The sequence below is a fragment of the Protopterus annectens genome, chromosome 6.part0 (genome assembly GCF_019279795.1).
Source record: "Protopterus annectens isolate FY-2018-M chromosome 6.part0, PAN1.0, whole genome shotgun sequence".
NCBI classification, from domain to species: Eukaryota; Metazoa; Chordata; order Ceratodontiformes; family Protopteridae; genus Protopterus; species Protopterus annectens.
Genome location: NC_056737.1, coordinates 1,084,266 through 1,105,659, shown reverse-complemented (window position 1 = coordinate 1,105,659; position 21,394 = coordinate 1,084,266). Strand labels below are relative to the sequence as shown.

Sequence of the window (21,394 nt, the reverse complement as noted above, 5' to 3'; positions counted from 1 at the left end):
CCCCTTTCATAATTCCTCCCCAAAATTTACCCCCTTCTAAATACCAACTATTAAAAACTCCTTCAGAAATTGAAACCATGTACCAATGCTCCAGATAATATCCTCTTACTTTCTCAGTATAGCTGCTGAAACTCTGCCTACCCCATTAGCATTTTAATTAACCGCACTACTAGAATACACAGTTCCCCAAATCTGGAAACAAGCCTTTATTATACCTACATAAAGGTGGAAACAATAATAACATTACTAATCACTTCCCATAGCCATCCTGTCCCCATCTCTAAACTCTTAGAAAATGTGTCCAACTTCAGCTCCTTCCCCACCTCCTAGACAACCATCTTATAACTCCCACACAGCACGGGTTCAGACCCAATCATAGCACTATGACAGCCCTCCTCTCTTTCCTTGAGGTTGTAAATAAAGCCCGTGACTCTGGACAAATTGTTTCCACCTTACTTCTTGACCTTTCCAAAGCCTTCGATACTATCTCACATAGCCTGCTCTTAAACAAACTTTCTAATCTTCACCTATCTTCCTCCTCTTTGAACTGGTTCTCTAGCTACCTATCTAATAGAAGTCAGGCTGTAAAATGGAAAAAAGCTACCTCCTCTTTCCTTAGTACCCCTACAGGAGTTCCAAGGCTCCATACTGGGTCCTCTTCTCTTCAATATCTTTAAAATTACTTCCACAAATCAATCCCTTTCTCTAGCATCATCCAATATGCAGATGATTCAACTATTATCTGTTCCGCCTCTTCTATCTCTACACTACAAAAACTTACTCAAGATGCTTTCTCTTCCACTGAGCAATGGATGCTTTGTAATCATCTAGCTCTCAATGCTACCAAGACCAAACTAATGTTATTTACCCCTTCTAAAGTCATCCCTCCTGACATGGGTACTTTCTCAATTACTACTCAACACAACTCACCTCTTGAAATTGTGTCAGAAACCAAACTACTTGGGGTCCAAATCGATAACCTACTTAAATTTAACTCCCACCTGCAAATTATCAAAAAAACACACCAAAAACTTGGCATGCTTTACAGACAGAATGCCTACCTCACATCTGCCACTAAAATCACTCTCTACCTCCTTCCTAATCCCATCCCTGCTATATGGTGCCCCACTACTAACTAATCTTCAGTCCTTGTTAAAAAAACAACTTACTTCCTGCTATAACAAAATTGCAAAATTCGCCACCAGCCAAAAGTCCTCCACCCACCATTGTTTCTCCCTCCATAACCTAAAATGGCTAGAACTTCCCAATCAACTAACTTACACTCAACTAACTCTAGCCCATAAGCTTATTCTCAACCCTTCCCTCTGTCCCTCTCTTTCCTCTGCCTTTAAAATGCACCTACCTAACAGAGTTCTAAGGTCAAATAATCAAAATCTACTCGAAGTACACAAACCAACTCACCCCCCAGGCAAAAACCTTCTTTCCTTCAGCCTCGCTCGCCAACTCCCTACCTCCACTCATCCGCACCACCTCTAACCACTCTGCCTTCAAAAAGTCTCTCCACCTTCATCTAGCTTCACGGTGGGAATGCTCTTGTTCCCACCCCACATAACTAGCTCTACTCTACACCTGTAGCTATGAAATTTGTTCTCTAATCAGTATTAATGTTTTACATTTATTCCATTACTTGTAGGTTTCTTCTTATTGTATTAACTGTTATGAATGCTTTTCTAAATGTGATTAGTTCTACTTTAGTATATATAATTATTAATAACTCTCTGTATAAAAATTGTTACTGCTAAATGTTAAAAACACACTCTGTTGGAGCTTTTCTCCCCAGGACTCCATTGAAAACGGGTTCTTTAAGGCCCAATGGACTATCCCGGTAAACCAACGACAATAAATAAATAAATGCCCTCCAAGTACAGACCCAGTGACAGCAGCCCTGCAAGATGCCTCTAGTGAATCAAAACCACACTGCAAAGTATGTTTCCAACCTGTTCAACAGAATGCATTAAATCTTGTAAATCCTTATTGTCAGCACAATCAGGAATCAACATCATTTTCTGTTTAAACAATCCAATAATATGCTGATGATACTTTAACATATGAAACTGGCAGTTTAAAGCCCTAATGGCAAGGCTGCATAAGTGTATACCTTCTTACCCCATCTATCCAGCGCCCTGGAGTCTCTATCAGAAGAGGTAGGATTTTTGGCAGTAGTAGATTTAATGCCCTTGAGTCCCTGTGAAATTGTCTCAGGATCCGCAGTAGGATTTTTGAAAAGGAACTTATGAGAGTTAGGAGCCCTGTAATATCTATCTGGTTTTCTGGGAGCAGGAGGTAAAGTCAGGGGCCAAGCTAGATTCCGAAAAGGCATCAACAATGTCTAGTACAGGAGGGATAGCTAAAGGCCTGCGCTTGGGTAGGAGTTAGAAATCCCTAAGCCTCTTTTTAGAATCAGAGTAATCCTGACTTTCTCAATAAAAATGCTCCCTAAGAGTACGCAAGGTTTCACCAAAAGAGAAATCCTCTGGAGGGGAAACATTGGGAAGAGTTCTCAGCATTAGAATCATCATAGGTAGATAAGGGTAAATCTTGGTCATCAGAGGAAACAGAAATTTCAGAAATCTGTTCAGAAGTATCATAAGCAAACTCAGTCCTAGGTCTCTTATAGGGGGGAAGGTTGGCTTCCCCTGATTAAAGTAATAAGGTCTTCAGCCATTGTTACCATTTGCTTTTTAGGCATAGAGGCCTGACCATGTGGTCTGGGTGTCGGTTTTCTAGGCATGGTTCGAGTTTTAGGCCTTGAAGAAGAAGATGGCGTTGGTTTGATATGCAAGTAAGTAGGTCTGAATACACCCTCAGAAGCCGGTGCCTGCACAATGGCTCCGGACCCATCCAAGGAAGAGACATCCACAGGTTCCACAGTTGAGCATCTCATGGCATACCGGACTCCGAATGGATCTCAGTAGAGGTTTGCGAATCTGAAGTAGCAGGTATCAGGGGCTGCGAAAGTGCCTCAAAGAGTACTGGCAAACTGGCGACTGGCTTAGAAGCGTCGTCAGCAGCTCTGGACCTAGGCAGCCTGTCTCTGTCTTTATCTTTATCTTTGCGTTTTTTCGAAATGTCGGAAGTCGGATGGCTTACCGAAGACCTATCTGGACAATTGAACCGAGCACCAAAATATTTAGAAGTGAAAATATACCAACTACGGATAGTTTGTTGTTTAAATAAGGCACAAAACCGACAGCGAGGTACTTCGTGGTCAGGGCCTAGAAAAGGAATACAGTACGAATGAAAATCTTTATGAGGTATTTGCTTTCCACAAGAAAAGCAATTATTTACTTTTACTGACATCGGTTTAGAACAAGAAAAAGTTTCCCCAATGGGGTACTTAGCTTTAGTTGAAGACTTTGGTTCTGAAACTCGAAAACAAAAATTTTAGGAGTCGGCCGACTGGCACTTGCGAACTGCGTCTGCTTCGGGCACTGCATGGCAAGAAAGACTAATGTAATGGCGTCGGCTGCATGTTTCATACCCCCTGACTACCTGACATCTCAGAAGAGGAGACAGCAACCAACGCAGGACCCAAGACTTTGTTAAGGATTAGGCACCCCCCCCCCCCCCCAATGTATGCTATCTCAAGTCTGAGTACAGGTTACTGCATTAACTTACAATGACAACAGCAACAGAATAGAATGTTCTGTTTCAAGACAGAAACGTATGTCATTACATATAAATTCAATCGAAGTGCAGTACCCGTTAATTAAAATGGGGAGCAGGGCTACTCTACCGGCAAGCTACACATTTCCATGTAACTTTACAAATGAACTTTGATGTTGTCTGATTAGGAAGATATTAATAGAACAACTGAACTACTCTGCCTATTACTTCATCTCCCTAAACCTCTGCACCACTAGTTCTGCTATGAAGTAAAGGTAAGACAAAAATCTAACTGTTTTAATAAAAAGCACAAAGAATTTTGGAATTCTGAGTATAAGGACATGTCAAAATATAAGCAATTAGAGAAAGCCAAGTACAACCCCCTCCCTTACAGAAAACACATGCATGCATACATACAGACAATACAGCAAATGAAATATGAATGTAGAGGAAGCTGCTATTGTAAGAGGTGTTAGCAAAACTCACGCTTCAGTCAAAATGGTAAGGCAGTCTGCTGACTGTTTCAGTTACCAGTCTTCACTTTTATCTGCAAAGCATTTAAAATATTTTTTTTAGGTTAGCACCTGCAGTGCCACAGTGGTGTAGCATCGACTAGTGAAGAATGTGAGCAACTGCCTCAATAAAGTGAGCAATCTGAAGTGTTTGTGTGTTATGCTAAATCTTCACAGTGTATTAACATTTAAATGACAATGGTCACTTAATAAAGTGACATCACTGTGAGGTAATCATCACACTGACAAAAGGCAGACACATAATTACAGAAATCCTCAAGCATAGGTCACAAACTCAAACAAATAGGTAAAGAAACATTTCTTACCTTTATAGTAGGAAAGGTTTTGGTGGCTTCACAGCTGTGTTCTCCAGGGATGCTACCAGCAGACCGTCCCTCACACTTATAGCGGAAACGCATGCCACGCTGTTTTGGTTGTTCAATTATCTCTACACAAGGCTCAGTTCCTATGAAGCAATGAGTAAAAAGGTCACACAGGAAAACAAATTGGTGAAAAACACACAAAAATCTAGCAAAGCTAGAATTTCCACTGTGTGATACCTTAAACCTCTTGAATCAGAGGCAATATGGGATATATATAAATTACCCTTTAAGGATATCAGGTGTTTCAGCTAAATGGCATTTCTGAATGTCAATGACTTTTTTCTTTTAAGTCTTTTTACGGACAATTTTAGGCCAATAAAGCCAAACCCCTCTAGCTGTGGACATGCATGTTTCTGTCTTCTTATGACATCATCCGCACAGCATAAGAGGAATGTTTGACTTTTGGAAACACAGGGTAGTCATACTCAACTGATATCCATTCCTAGGAAACAAGAAAACCCATATGAACCCAAAAATTTCTAATAGCCAAAGAGATTTCTTCTTTCTTGGCAACCACCACCTACTACCTAAAAATGACAGAAAATGCTACGAGTAGCATATGTTTTAAGAAAAATGTGAGTAATTACAGTACATCTGGTTAATCCATTTGGTGTAAAGCTGCTCAAAGGAACTAAGTTTTAAGTTCTACTCGTCAGACTAAAATATTTTGCACAAAGCACTAATTTCATTCTGCTAAAATTACAGTAAACTTTCAGTTAACCATAACTCAAGCAACCGGCAAAAAATCTACTAAATACAGTACAATTTTCATGTGTCACATTTTCTGCCCCCCACCCCCACCTGCAGAAATAATAAGTTATCTACCTACCATAACATTCCTTGTTAGTTGTCTTCTTCTCACCTTCTTTCTTGCTGGATGAGTTCGGAGCCGACTCGACAATCAACTAAAGCTCGAGAGCTATTTACTGGCTCGAGGCCCTCCCTATTTCCCACAATGCTAGGCGTCAGATCCCCAGATCTCGTTTGGCAGAGCTAACACCAAGGAAAGATTCAAGGACACCTGTCCAACCACAAGGAAAAACTATAGTACAAGGACAGAGGAGGACACAATGTACATCAGAGTTGTCCATAGGAAGAAGGCCTCAAAAGGGGACTCTTCTCGGTCTGTCCAGGCTAGGGGGAAGGAGGGTGGGACACAAGAAAGAAGGCGAGAAGAAGACAACTAACATGGTAACTTCTTAATGTTGTCTATCTCACCTTCATTCTTGCTGGATGGGACAGCATCCCTAGCACCTTAGTCCTGGGTGGCTCATCGGAACAGACTCGAGCACAGTGGAACCAAACTCAGCTCTATTCTTAGAGGTCACATCCAACTTATAATGCGAAATGAAAGTATGAGGAGTGGCACAAGTAGCTGCAGCACAAATCGATTCCATTGGTAGTCTTGCTTGAAAAGCTACTGACACAGCTAAAGCTCTGGTGGAAAGACCTTTAGGTTCAAAAGGGAGTTCTTTATGTCTGAGCTGATAAATCAAGGTAATAGAGGACAATCACCTGGATAAGGTTACTTTGGAAACTGGCAGTCCTTGCTTGCCCTCGGCAAAGGATAAGAAGAGTTGGTCTGATTTTCTAATTTGCTTAGTCCTGTCCAAGCAGAAACGTAACTGCCTATGCACATCCAAGCGGTGCAAATTTTGTTCAGCTTTGTTCGAATAGTTAGGAAAAAAGAAAGGCAGATCAATAGTCTGATTCAGATTTGTTTAAGAAGGTATCTTGGGTAGAAACGAAGGATTAGGCCTAAGTGAAACTCTGTCCTTATGAAACACAAGATAAGGAGGATGAATATAGAGGGCTTGAAGTTCCAAAACTCTCCCAGCTGATGTGATGGCTACCAAAAAGAGAGTCTTCCAGGAGAGCAATTTTAAGGAACAGGAAGCCGCGGGTTCAAAAGGGGGGGGGGGGGGGACTCAAGATAGCCAATATCAAGTTCAAGTCCCAGGGAGGCGGGGGATCTCTGACCAGGGGCCTAAGTAACAAAGTTCCTTTGAGAAAGGCCTTGCAAGGTTTGTGGGACATGATGCTGGTTTCTGACAGGCCAGCATGGAAATTTGCCATAGCAGCTAATTGGACCCTAATGGTGGCACAGGAGGAACCAGCTTGAAAGAGCTCTGCTAAGAAAATCTAAAACATGATGGACAGGGGCTGTAAAGGGGTCAATATTCCTAGCCTCTGCCCAGAAAGAGAAACGTTTCCACTTACTAGCATAAGTCTTCCTGGTGGCAGATTTGTGCTAAGAAGGTATGATTTCGCACACCGGCTGAGAAATTAGCAGAAGCCTGGCTAAGGTTGGAAGTGGAGCAACCAAGCTGTGAGGTTGAGAGACTGAAGGGATTGGTGCCCGACTGATGGACCAAGAGGTCTGGCACTGGGTCCAGATTCCACGGCTGCTCCAGCAGGTGACGATGCAGGAACGGGAACCAAATTTGTCGAGGCCAGTAAGGAGCAATGAGGATCACCCTAGATTCTCAATGCGGTTGCTTTCTGAATTAGCTTGGGAATAAGGGGAAAAGGCGGGAATGCATACAGAAGACCCCGGGGCCAATCGTGAACTAGAGCGTCTCTGGGGGAGTGCCCGGGAAGGGGGAAGAGAGTGAAGAGGTTGTCGCACTTGCTGTTGAGAGGAGTTGCAAAAAGGTCGTAGCAAGGTTGACCCCATCTGCAGAAGATTTTGTCCCCTACTGATTGATTGAGAGACCACTCGTGAGGCATGAGAATAGCTCTGCTTATCCTGTCTGCTATGACGTTGGACCTCCCGGGGATGTTCGTTGCCATCAGAAACCGTTGAGAGGAGATTGCCCACTGCCAGAGTTTAAGTGCTTCTCAACATAGGGGATAGGACTTGGTTCCGCCATGCTTGTTGATGTACCATACTACAGACGTATCGTCTGTCTGAATTGCAATAGTCCCGGTGGGTAGAGAGTCCTGAAGAGCTTGCAATGCCAAAAGCACCGCTCTCATTTCCAAGACATTTATGTGCAGATGGTACTCTAGAGGTTGCCAGGTGCCCTGGACAGTCCTGCCCTGAAAATGACTCCCCCCACCCAATCAGGGAGGCATCCGTGGTCACTGTGGCAACAGAAGAGATAGAACACACGGTCTACCCTGGAGTATTAGAGGGGAGACCATCCACCAAGCCAGGTGGTCTTTGCAGGATTGAGTGATTATCTTGTGAGACATTGGGAGCTGTTGAAAAGACCACTGAGTAAAAAGCATCCACTGAAGCCGCATGTGAAAACGAGCCAGTGGAACTAGTATGATTGCTGCTGCCATGAGGCCCAAAGTCTTTAGTACAAATCTGGCCCGAATCCTGTTGCAATGTAATAAGACCTGCACGTGTCGGCGGATGTCTGATACTCTGTCGGGAGGAAGTCTTGCAGAGAGGTCTTTTGTATTTAATCTTGCGCCTATAAAGACTATAGACTGACAAGGCGACAATGCAGACTTTTCAAAATTTATTGATATACCTAGCTCGGAGCAAGTTTGGCTAGTATAATCCCTGGCTCGTAGTAGCTGATGCCTGGTGGAAACAGTGAGGAGCCAGTCGTCGAGATATGGAAACACCTGGAATCCTCGCCATCTCAGGTGAGCCGTAACCACTGCCATATATTTGGTGAACATCCTGGGGGCTCTGAATTGATAGTGACTGGCTCCTAGCTGGAAGCGGAGAAACCTTCAGGAGCGCCTGTTCATTTTGATATGGTAGTACGCATCCTGAAGGTCTATGGAGCACATCCAATTGTCCTGACCCAAAAAGGGTAGAATGGACTGAAGCGTGACCATCCGGAACATTGTTCTTTGAACAGACTTGTTTAGCCTGCTGAGATCCAAAATGGGTCTCCAATCCCCTGTCTTTTTTGGTACCAAAAAGAACTTGGAGTAAATTCCGGATCCTTGCTGGTCTGCTGGGACTGGCTGGATGGCCCGTTTTTCTAGCAGTTTTGAAATTTCTAGCACTGCTTGTTCCCTTGGACCGGGTGGAACATCTGGAAGGGACTTGGTTGTTTGTATCGGGGTGTGGACAAAGGAGATCTTGTAACCCTCGGATATGATAGACCGTACCCATTTGTCTTGTGTGAGGAGTTGCCAGGTTTCTGGGTACAGTGACAATCTTCCCCCGACTGCCTCTGAAGGCAGTCTGGCAGCCCCTCAGGGGTGCTGAAAGGGTTTGTCAGAGAAAGATTCTCTGCTACCCTGATTTTGCGAACCCCCTCTGCCCCTCGAGCGGAGTCTATTATTGTTCCCTCCCCTGCCCCTGGAGGGAAACTCACCACGTGTGTCGGGCACGACTCCCTGGGGCTTCCGAAGCCACATTTTTCCACTCTTCTGACCCTTGGGGTATGGTCTGCAGGGAGTGGAGAAATTGACTTCCACGGCAGAGAGAGTCTTGCCTTCCTGCTCACACCTGGTAAGGGTATCTTTCACCAGTGGTCCAAACAGAGCCGAACCATTGAAGGGGGTATTAGTGAAGGATGCCTTAAAGGGGTCAGCAAAGTTACATAATCGCATCCAGGCATGTCTTCTCAAAGCCACGCCTGTACCTGTGGCCCTACTCGCCCCATCGGCTGCATAAGAAATGAGCCGCATGGAGGAGTTGACAATAGAATTTACGGTCGCCAGCTGGGAGTTAATCTTATCTTGAGCCCCCGCAGCTGATGGATCCTGAAGGGTATCACCCAGTTCCTTGAGAAGATCCCTTTGGAGATGGGTGAAATGGCACAGATAATTCAGCGACCGCATAGAAAGAGTCACCGAGGAAAACATCCGCTTCCCGTACCTGTCCATTGTCCTAGATTCTTTGTTAGGTGGATGGACAGGCACCGAAGGGTCAGCTAGCTCCTTCTTTGTGGCTGCTGCAACCACCATGGCATCAACAGGGACACCCTTTGTCAAGAAGTGCTTGTTGGGTGGGGCTGTAATAAATTTAGTGGGCCTATGGGGAGTTGGTTCCACTCTGTCCGGGGTTAACCACGCCTTTCGAGCCACTACTTCCATTAGCGGATCGAAAGGTGGAGACACCCAGGAGGTGGAAGGGAGAGAACCAAATGCGTCCAGGTAGACCGACTCGTCCTCCGAAGGGTTAAGGGCAGTCCAGTTCCCCCTCTGCTTAAGGATCTCTAGGATGTCTGAAAAGGAGACATCCTCAGAGGGGGATCTTGGGGACCCTTTCTGAATCCTCCAAGACGGTATCTGACGTGACTGACTCGGGGGAGTCAACATGTTTCCTCGTACATTTTCTCTTCCATGGGGGCTCCTCCGAAGGATCGGGGGAGGCCACGGAAGAGGAAGATATGCCCAATGGGGCAACCTGGAGCGTTTGCTCTCCACGCTTGGGGTCAGGAGGATGGACAGAGACCGATGCAGGCACCATGGGGGGAGGAGCCGAAGGGGCTGATCAAGGGGCCGAATCAGGAGTCAGCACACTCCTCATGACCTCAAAGGTGCCCCTGTCAGGCAGAGCAGAAGGTCCCCGCTCCTAAGAGAGGAGAACCCCTGCCGGCACCGAGAGGGACGGCTCTGAGGCCGATGTCGGGGCCGAGCTCACCTGCGCAAGGCTCCGAGAGGGAGAACGGGGTCGGACAAGAGTCCGATGCTACTCGCCCCCTCGGAGCAGACGAGGGAGTCTCGGCGCCCAGATCCCTCCAAGGATGGAACCAAAGAAGAGATCGGTGCCGGCAAAGGAGCCGAAAGGTGTGGCATCGGTTCCGACATTACCAAGATATGAGCCCCAACCAGCTCCGGCTCCGAACACAAGGAGGGCGTTGGAGGAGGAACTGCAGAAGATATCGGGACAGCCACAGTCTGTTGAGATGGGCTGGTTAACATTTTGGCCAGGGTCTGCGATTTAAGGAGTCTACTGACCACCCTCTCCAAGTCATGATCGGATAGCCTGGAAGACTGAAATGAGTGGGACCTATGGCTTTTTTCAGATTGGAGCAATGGTGACCTCTGTGCCGAACAAACCGATTCTAGGTAAGGGGACCCAGAACGTTTCCAGCTCGAAGACGGTTCCGACACTAAGGTCGGAGCCGACTGAGGTCCAGAGGTGTCGGCTCCAGCCGGAGCCGAAGAGGAGGCAGGTGCTCCACCAGGCGACTGCTCCGAACAGGGAGCCGACGGCTTGGCGGGCTTAGAGGATTTACCCGACGAAGGCTTGGTCGGGGATCCTTCTGGCTTAAGTAAGCCTCTCTGGATGAGCTTCTTCCTACGCTCCTGCAGGACTCTCGGGCTGAAGGCATGACAGACCGAGCAGGAGTCCTGCAGGTGTAGGGGACCCAAGCAATAAACGCAAGAAGTGTGACCGTCTGACAGACATCTTCTGACAGCACGAGTCACACTTCTTAAAACCTGAGACTTTGGTATCCTTAGACACAGTAACAAAATGCACGTAAACTAGAACTGCATTAAATGCCTCCAGATCCACCAATACGTGCCACAATACCAAATATAATTCCAATTTATTGGGACATAAGGACGAACTGCCAACGACAACAGTATAAAACCAATAACATACAGAAAGTTAAGCGCTTTCAACCATAACAACTGGTCTTCTTCAGAACTAAGACGCCATACTCTACAGTTTAAATAACTTATTTGGCACCAAAAAATCACTGCTTCTTAAAGCTACATGTACGCTTATTTAATAGCACTACATATATTGCTATCTATTCACATATTGAACAAAATAAAATAACATGTTAAAATTGAATAAAATATAATAATTTAACTTAGCTCCTTTACACAGAATTAATGAGAACTGGTAATATTATATAGTGTTAGTGACTTTATATACATATAAATTCATCACATTTATCTTCATAAAAACCTTGTATGTATGCATTTTTTTTTGTATGGTAAGCAGAAATTCCTTCTATAAATGCTGAATACAATAAATTAATAAGTAAGTGAATGAATTAATAAATATATATATATATATATATATATATATATATATACACACAAATTTCCTTCCTAATAAAATACTGTAATTACCTATTAAAATCCTATAAAAAGTGCAAATGTATAACAAATATAAGAAAATAAAGAAATAATGAAATATGAGAATAATAACATCTAATCAAGTGTATTAATATTCCATTAAAATTCCTTAAAAAATATATATGCTGATAATAGTAATAATTCATTTATGTATACTATTTGATAGACGTAAAAATATTCATGGTTAAAATTCTTATAACTATATTATATAAATAACAATGGTTTAACTGATATAAAATCATTCAAGCCTGGTGGAGTGGTGGCATCTAAAAATATTTGCCACCATACTTCTTTATAACTTAAAAAGCTTTTAACATCTCCACCTCTAGGGTCCGTTTCTATAATATCAAGAATACTAAATCTAAATTGATTTTCACCACCTTTAATTTCAACATGTCTGTATAGTGCGTTGATTTTGTCTTTCGTTTTGATGCTGCAAATATGATCATATATTCGCTTTTTAAGACATCTCTCCGTCTTTCCTACATAAAAACTTGGACATTTATCACATTTTGCCAAATATATCACTATTCTTGTGTTACAGTTGCCAAGTCTAAATGTTATAAAAGATTTATGCCAATTCTGAAGCCTTATTTTGCTTTCTTGCAACATATACTTACATTGATTGCAAAAACCACATTTTCTACTTCTATTATTACTACTTTTATAATCTTTCTTCGATTCGTTATATCTTTGTTCAACCAAAGACTTCATATTCTTTCCCATTTTATATATAAATTTGGGTTTAGTACCCAAAATTTTAACTAAACCAACGTCACTAGTTATAACATACCAAAATTTATACATCATCCTTTTAATATTATCTACACCTAAATTGTACTGTAATACACAAGCTCTTTGAAAAGAAGGTGGTATACTATTGTTATTTCCATTTTTAACCGTGATATCTGTACATTTAAAAAGTGTATTGCCAGCTCCTAATTATGGTTTATATTTTATATTCCACTGTTGTATGACAATCAATTATTTCATCCATCATTTTGATGGGATAACCTCTTTGTTTAAATAGGTTTTTAATAAAATCCAATTAATTTCTCATTCTCAAAATTAGATACCATCCGCGCAGCACGTATGCACTGACCTTTAAATACATTATATTTTACTTTGGGAGGGTGACAACTAGTATATGCTAAATAATTATTAGAAAACGTGCTTTTTCTGTACATTTTTGATTGTATTTTTCCCTCTTGTTGAAAAATATAGGTATCTAGGTAGGGTAATCCTATATTACTATGCGAATAAGTAAATTTCAAACATTCACTGCTTGTATTAAGAAAATTAATAATCTGTTGTAAAGTGTCAGTCTACTTCCCACAATATGTAAATATCACCAAGAAATCTTGAATAGTACTTTACGTACTGAAAAAACTTACTAGGGAATAATTGCGTATCCTCCCAGTTAAGCATAACCAGGTTGGCATATATGGGGGCGCAAGCTGCCCCCATAGCTACCCCCTGGTTTGCTTAAAATATTCTCCTTCAAAATAAATGAAGTTATTGTCCAAGACTATAGACATAATTTCAACTATTAAACAAAATTCATCCCATTCAAAATTACTGTATCTAATAATACTGTTGTCGAAGGCCTCTAATCTAAGCCTTCCTGTTTTGGGATGCAGGAAAACAAGTCGATGACATCAATAGTTACAAACATGATATTATTCGAATTGCCAATAGGATAATTATTTTAAAAAATTTTAAGGAATTTTAATGGAATATTATTAATACACTTGATTAAATGTTATTATTGTCATATTTCATTATTTCTTTATTTTCTTATATTTGTTATACATTTGCATATATTTTTAAATATTTGTACTTTTTATAGGATTTTAATAGGTAATTACAGTATTTTATTAGGAAGGAAATATTTATTTATATATATATATATATATTTATTAATCAATTCATTTACTTATTAATTTATTGTATTCAGCATTTATAGAAGGAATTTCTGCTTACCATACAAAAAAAAAATACATACATACAAGGTTTTTATGAAGATAAATGTAATGAATTTATATGTACATAAAGTCACTAACACTATATAATATTAGCAGTTCTCATTAATTCTGTGTAAAGGAGCCAAGTTAAATTATTATATTTTATTCAATTTTAACGTTATTTTATTTTGTTAATATGTGAATAGATAGCAATATATGTAGCACTATTAAATAAGCGTACATGTAGCTTTAAGAAGCAGTGATTTTTTGGGGCAAAATAAGTTATTTAAACTGTTTGTACAGAACACCATTTCTACAGAACACTCCATTCGGAGCCGAGGATCGGCTCCGAACCTGTCCAGCAAGAATGAAGGTGAGATAGACAACTTAACATCATTCCTTACGTTTTTATAGCTTTAGAGCTTTAAAAAGGAAGATGGGAATAAATTCCCTCTTTTCCCAACCTGAGAACAAGTCAAACCAAATAGCACAGTGTACAGTATTAGTCAGGCCTACTTTTAATTGCAACTCTCAAGCAACCGGAAACTACAGTTATTCGGCATCTACCAATCTCCATGCATGCCGGTTAACAGAGTTTGCTGTATGCCAGAAAATACTAACATACACTGCATTTAGAATGACACTTCATGTGCCTGTTTTTTTTTTTTTTTTTTTTGTTACCCATACCAAGATTATGATTCCAAAGTTTCAGGGCACATTTCACAAGCCCAAACAGTCAGGCAGCTGAGCTGACTACAAGGCAAGCTTGAGTGTGAATCCCTTCAGAGCTTTCCTGGCAGCAGGGAAAGGGCGGCTAAGCCCTGAAAGGTCAATGTTAGGTACAATATTACATAAATGCCTATACCCTGGCATAAACGCACAAAAAATGATGGTGGGAGGAAGGGTCTACTGCACCAGTGATTATTCAAACATCTACTGTTCTTATAAGTTCAGCTTACACAACTGTACTATGTTCATCACACTGATCACTGCTGCAGTCGCCTTAGCTACATGGGTGGAATACCTTGGCTAACTACATTTGGGAGGTAAAAGGAGAAAAGTGCAAGAGCCCACGGAGAACAGTCCTAACAAAGCTTGATCTGGACCTAGAGATGGTATCAAGCTTACAGTGCTTTGTAAAAGTATGGAAAGAGGAACAAGTAGCTTCTACAATACTTCTAGAATCCAACCTTTTCCAAAAAGCCATAGATGAAGCGAAAGCCCTGTTAGAGTAAGCCTTGACTCTGGCTGAAATAGTTTTGTTACTGTGAGGATAAACAAAATGTAATAACTTTAGAAAATCATTTGAAAATAGTCTGTTTTGACACAGGTAGCCCCTTCTTACCTTCAAAAAAAAAATGAGCAATGATCCAAAGATCTAAAAGATTTAGTTCTGTCAAGACAGCACCCCAGCTGTCTGTGGACATTCAATGTATGGAGTACCTTTTCTCCCTCATTTTTAAGTGCAGGAAAGAAAATATGAAGATGTATAGTTTGGCTTACAGTAAACTTGGATACTACTTTAGGAATAAAATGAGAATTAGTTAAAGAAATCCTGTCCCTATGGAAAATTAGACAGTGATGACATCATAACAACTTGCAACTCAGATACCCTTCTTGCAGAGTTCAACATAATCAATAAAACTGGTTTCCATGTTAAGAAACTCAAGTCAATCAGATTAGATGATTCAATTAGAGGAAGTATTAGCATCTGTAACACAAAACTAAAATTCCAAGGAGGGGCCATCAGTTTTCTTGGAGGCCTCTTACGCAAAACCCCTTTCAAAAACATTTTGACATCAGACTGCAATGGAAGAGGGGGCTCTATGGGCAGACATGCTGAATAAGCCAATAAAAGAACCTTGATAGAGGAATAAGAAAGGCCACAGAATAGTAACTCACAAAGATACTGTAAAACAGCTATGAACTAGCCCTGAATGGGTGCTGGTTATTTTGACTGCAACTAGAAAGCATCTTACATTTGCTAATATTCGATTTTTTCCTAGCAGGCTTTTTGCTTCCATTAGTATCTGTTGCATGTCCTCAGTAAACAGGTGTCTAAAAGGAATTAAGACCCTATCATCCAAGCAGTCAAATGAATATTACAGAAGCCAAGGTGTATCAACCACTCCCTATTCTTGCTTGAGTAAATCTAATCTGCGAGGAAGCTTGGGGTATTTGCCTCTGGACATTTCCAAAAGAAGGACAAACCACAGTTGCCTGGGCCAGAAGGGAGTCACTACAATGATTGTGGGGGATTCCTTCTGAATTTTTAGTAGTACCTTGGTCATTAGTGAAAGGGTGGAAAAGCATAGAGGAACATTTCTGTCCAAGGAAAAGAAAAGGCATTTGCCTTCCAGGCCTTCTTGCATGCAGTCCTGGAACAGAATATCTTGCCAGTTGATTGTTTAGAAAGGAAGCAAAGATGTCCACTTGAGGAACTTACCAGACATTGATCAAATCTTGGAAGACCGCTGGACCTAGTTTCCATTTGTGACTGTCTGCCCTGACCCTATTCACTTTGTCTAACACACAACTTTGCTCTGAAGGAATGTAGGATGCCTGTAAAGTCACATTGTGCTTTGAAGCTATATCCCACACTAACATGGCTAGTCTTGAAAAGAGGGTACAACCTGCCCCTCCCCCCTTGCTTGCTGATGTACAACTTCTCTGTGGTACTGTCTGTAACCACTTGAAGAGGTCCCAGGTACCAAAGATGGATCACAGATTTGAGTGCCTTGATCAGGGTAAGCATTTCATTTTATTTACATGACTGCATCTGTCCTTGGGGTCCCATGTTCCTTGCACTTTTATCACTCCTGAAACTACTCCCAAAACAAACTCTGAAGCATCTGCAGTTAGTTACCACAGATGCTTTGGACTGTGCTCCCCAAGGAAAGTCCAAAGAATCTGTGATGATGAATTGCGTTTGAGCAGGAAGGGAGAAGGGAAGACCTAGATTGAAGGATATCTGTTGTCTCCACCAAAAGATTTCTCCTCTGACAAACCCCAACACTGGGATTCGAAAAGATAACGGGTGTTGATGCTGGAACCAGAGATTTCAGATGCCACTGTATCTTTTTCATGTGGAGTCATGCCAACAGTATTATTAGAATCACAGATGTCATTAGACACAAAATTCCAATGCATTCCCTCGTACTGACCAATATCTCAGTGGAAAACCTTAGAAATACATCAAAATAAAGATCTACTTTCTTCCTGTGGAAGAAAAGCTCTTTGAACTGATGTGTCTTGTTGACATCTCGGAATACAATCTTTTTGAGGGAGTCAAGAACAACCTTGGAATGTTCTCTTTGAATGCCAAAGAGATTCCTGACCCTTTGAAATAGACTCTACAAAAATAAGAAATTAGTCTAAATACTGAAAAAATCTAAACACCCCGTAGCCTACAATAAGTTATAACTGGAGCTAGACACTTTGTAAACACTTGGTGCAATGGAAATTCCAAAGTAATAAGGCAGAGAACGGATAATGTGATCTAGACTCACAAACATGTTTAGGAAAGAAAGATCCAGCACTAGTTTCCAAGCATCTTCTTTCTTTGGCACTAGGATCATCACTAAATAAAAACTCTTTCACTTGGGAAGGAGGAAATAAAGCTGTGTAAATTCTTACCAAAACAGTAGATGTCCTCCTTTTCCCTTAGGTTATGAATACTGTAATAGTGATCTTCTGCCAAGGATAGCCCAATGTCTGGCCAATATACCAAACCTTTTAGCACTTATAGGCATCATGCATCACACACATGCCTCCTGCGCAAGGCGTAAGGCATAAAAGTGAAGTATGCACACACATGCTCAGAACTGGAGAAGCCCCAGGAGGAACAGAATGCCCCAGGGACAAGGAAAAATGTGCATCCAGAAGAAAAAGGCAAAAAAAAAAACCCTTGGCCAGGAGGGGAAGAAAGAACAAGGCTAGATCAAAGGGGGCAGGAAAAAAGGAGTGAATACTTTAACAAAGAGAAGGGCATCTACTGTTATGGTAAGATTTTACACAACTGTATTATGTCCTTCCATATCACATTTGCAGTATTCATAATGTAAGGGAGACTACAAAAGCTCAAGAATTTGGAAGCCTGGAATTAGGAAGGCACAGAAGAGTCCTCCAGAAACCCATGCAGGACAGCCCTGGCAAAGTCAGCTCTGGCCCCGAAATAATATTAATCTTGTAATGCATAGTGCAAGTATGAACAAAGGGCCAAGTAGCAGACTCAAGGATGGAACTGGTATGCAGCCCCTTGAAAAAATACCAGAGGAGGCAACAGCCCTGGTAGAACAAGCCTTTACTTATGAGAAAAGATATTTTTCATGAAACCAATAAGTACTAGCCTTAGAAATCCAGGAAGAGATGGTTTGGTTAAAAACAGTCAAATCCAAAGACCTAGGATGTAAGGAAACAAAAAGCTGCTCAGATATGCAAACAACTTTACTTTTGTCCAAATACTATCTGAGCTGTCTATGCAAATCCAAGGTGTGAGGAATATTCTCACTGGCAGACTATGAAGAAGGGAAAAAAGAGCCAAGATGAACAGACCGATTACGGGAAATATCATTAATGACCCTTGGGCATAAAAGGAGGGTTAGTACGGAGACACCCTGCCTCTGTAGAAAACTAGGAAGGGAGGTATGGCCATGAGAGTATGAGGTTAAGAGAATCTCTTGGATGAAGTGAGAGATGAAAGGAGAACAGTCCTCCAAGGATAATATTGTAAGGAAGCTGAATAAGCAGGTTCAAAAGAAACCAGAGTCAATTTTTCAAGAATAAAACTGAGGTCTCAAGGCGAAATTGGCTTCCTGGAAGGCCTGATATGAAAGGCACCTTTAAGAAACAACTTTACCTCAAAATTTAGATGCCAGAGGAGGATGCAAAGGCAGACAAGTAGAAATTACGGACAAGTGAGCTTTAAGTGTAGAATGTGCTAACCCAACATGGAGCAGATGACACAAATGAAAGAGAACCAGAGAAATCTCCACAGATAGAGGGTCCTGATAGCAAGAGAGGCACTACACAGAAATTCTTTTTCATTTGAACAAATATGATGTCCTAGAAGTGGGTTTCCTGGCCTCCTGCAAAACCCAAAGCACTTCCTCAGAAAGGAGGTGCGTGAAATGGATCAAAACCCTATCATCCATGGCGTCAGATGAAGGAGGGAGACGCGAGTATGGATAGAAGACCCCTAGTCTTGAGTGAGAATAACTACCTCATGAGGCAACTTGTGACGACTGCTCTTGGCCAAGTGAGAAAGAATGTAGAACTAATACGGTCTGGGCCAAAAGGGAGTCACTAGGAAGATTTGGGGAGATTCCTGCCTGATTCATGGCAAAACAGGAAGGGGAGGGAAGGAGTACAGAAACACCCATTTTCAAGGAAAATACAGAGCGTCCACTGTACAGGTCAAAGGACTTGGGACTCTAACAAAACAGAGGAAGTGGACTGTTGAATAGACACAAAAAGATCTGAGGAATACCTCACCAATTGACAATGGCCAGGAACAGGACCACATATCTGTGAAGTATCCATTCATGAGCTTGTGTGCTGGACCTGCTCAAAGAGTCTGCTATTAGACTGTGCTTTAAGGGAATATAAGCTGCATGAAGAGTCACTTGATACTGGACAGCTAGATCCCAGACTAGAAAAACTAGTCTGCAAAGAATATAAGACCTTGTACCCCTTTATTTGTTGACATACCACATCACTGTGGCATTGTCTGTGAAAATTTTGAGGGGCCTGGGATGAAAGGGGGAATGAAAAGCCTGAAAAGCCAGATACAGAGCCCTCAACTCCTTTACACTGATGCAGTCTGCACCTCTAATGAAGAGGCCGGAGACCCTGAATCTTGAGGGGGGCCGAAGGAGTCACCACATCCCTTGTCTAAGGTGCCTGTAAAAAGTTAGAGTTGGGACTGGAGCTTGAAAAAAGAAGCCCTGGGTGGAGAGAAAGTTGATGTATCCACCACTGAAGCTTGAGCGCGAGAGAGGGAAGGAAGGGCACCAAGAAGTCCAGGGGGTGGCAATGTTGGAGCCAGACTGTCTTGAGGTACTACTGAAGCTTTCTCATGTGGAGCCTGGATAGAGAGAGAGCATGGGAATGGTTTAAACCATGAGCCCAAGAACCCTGAGAAATTCCCTGGCTGTGACTGAAACCATGGGAAGAACAGAATGGAAAAAGGCAGTGAGAGAAGGCCTTGGGGGCACACAGATGCCAGCACGGGCATGGTCTGAACCCTGCAACTGAGGAAACTATAACCTTGTGAAGGCATCAGAATGGATTCCTTGAAGTTCACGGTGAACCCCAAACTCTAAAAGGAAAATAGTAAACTTGAGATCCTGCAGCAAAGCATCGGGGGAAGAAGCTTGAATGAGCAGATTGTCCAGACAGGGAAAGTTACGAACTCCTCACATCCTGCAAAACGCAATGACAGGAGTGAGGCATATGGTGAATACTCTTAGGGCAGTATTAGAGGCCAAATGACAAAGCAAAGAACTGAAAATACAAGGAATAAATAGAGAAACAAACATTTCCTAAAAAGGGGATGGAAAAGGATATGAAGGTAGGCATTCTTAAGATCCAGAGACTAGAAAGGCCTGGAGCAGGAAAAGGGGAATAAAATCTGAAGAGAACACACAGCTAGAAGGAATCTTGAGAAAGGTGTTGAGAAGGGAAAGACCCAGAATGGATCTCCAAGTACCCCTCCTTTTGGGGAACCAAAAAAGTACAGTTGTGTACACTTACCATAAATGTAGATGTTAGAGTGTATTCACTGTTGCAGTCATTACATTTGGGTAATCTGCTGGCAGGCTGCCCTCAGTCGGCCTGAATTCCAAAGTCTTGGGTCCTGCTTCGGTGGCCGTCTTCTATTCCATGACGTCAGGGGTATAAAACATACAGCCGCCGACATTTTCTTTAGTTTTTCTTGTACCCAATGTCACGTGCCCCCAAAAAGGTAGCCAAATTATATATATATATATATATATATACACACACATATCTATATCTATATATATATATCTATATCTATATATCTATATATCTATATATATATATATATTTATATACATATATGCATGCATCAATATAAATGTTACCTTAATCTACAAGCAAACACACCACATACGATAGAGAAGGAAAGATAAATTTCAGAATGACAGGGGGATGGCGGGAGGGTAACCAGGACAGCAACAGTGAATCCACTCGAACATCTACATTTATGGTAAGTGTACACAACTGTACTATGTTCTTCATGTTTCACTATTGCAGTCACTACATTTGGGTAGAATCCCAAAGCTATGGTTGGAAGGCTGGAGCTAAACAGTATTATGTGCGGCTATAAGGCCCTGCAGCACTGCAGTAGCAAAGCATGCCCTGGACTTAGAGAGGCAAATGGTAATGCTTTGTAAAGGTGTGAACAGAACTCCAAGTAGCAGCCTCTAGAATGTCTTTGGTTGGTACCCCTCTGAGAAAGGCTGCTGAAGTAGCTGCAGCTCTGGTGGAATGAGACCTAATGCCCTTGGGCACAGGTTTACCATGGTGTAAGCAGCAGAAACGGATGCAGTGGCTTATCCACTTTGAAATTGTCTGCTTTGAAATAGCCTTTCCTTCTGATCCTGCAACATATGACACTAGTAATTGCTCAGTTTTTCTTAGAGCTTTAGCCCTGCTCAAGTAGAATCTTAGCTGTGTGTGTACATCTTAGGAATGCAGAATCCCCCCCACCTTGTTCTGCGGATTTGGATAAAAAGGTGGCAGATTGGTTAAGAGCCACATTGGAAACCACCTTAAGCCTAAAAGTAGGATTTGTCCTCAGAGACACCCTGTCTGGGTAAAATATGATAAAAGGCTCTACAGCCATGAAGGCCTGTAGCTCTGAAAC

At 41.9% G+C, this 21,394-nt stretch overlaps 1 protein-coding gene across 2 annotated transcripts in view; it reads right to left on the bottom strand.

Annotated features, from left to right (window-relative positions):
- The window catches only part of LOC122804127 (putative transcription factor p65 homolog), a 2,378,992-nt gene that overhangs the window by 1,832,253 nt on the left and 525,345 nt on the right, over window positions 1-21,394 (bottom strand). For both annotated transcript variants that reach the window (XM_044073775.1, XM_044073774.1), the window contains one exon: window positions 4,466-4,605. In XM_044073775.1, coding sequence (XP_043929710.1) covers window positions 4,466-4,605 — 140 coding nt within the window. The remainder of the gene's footprint in view (window positions 1-4,465; window positions 4,606-21,394) is intronic.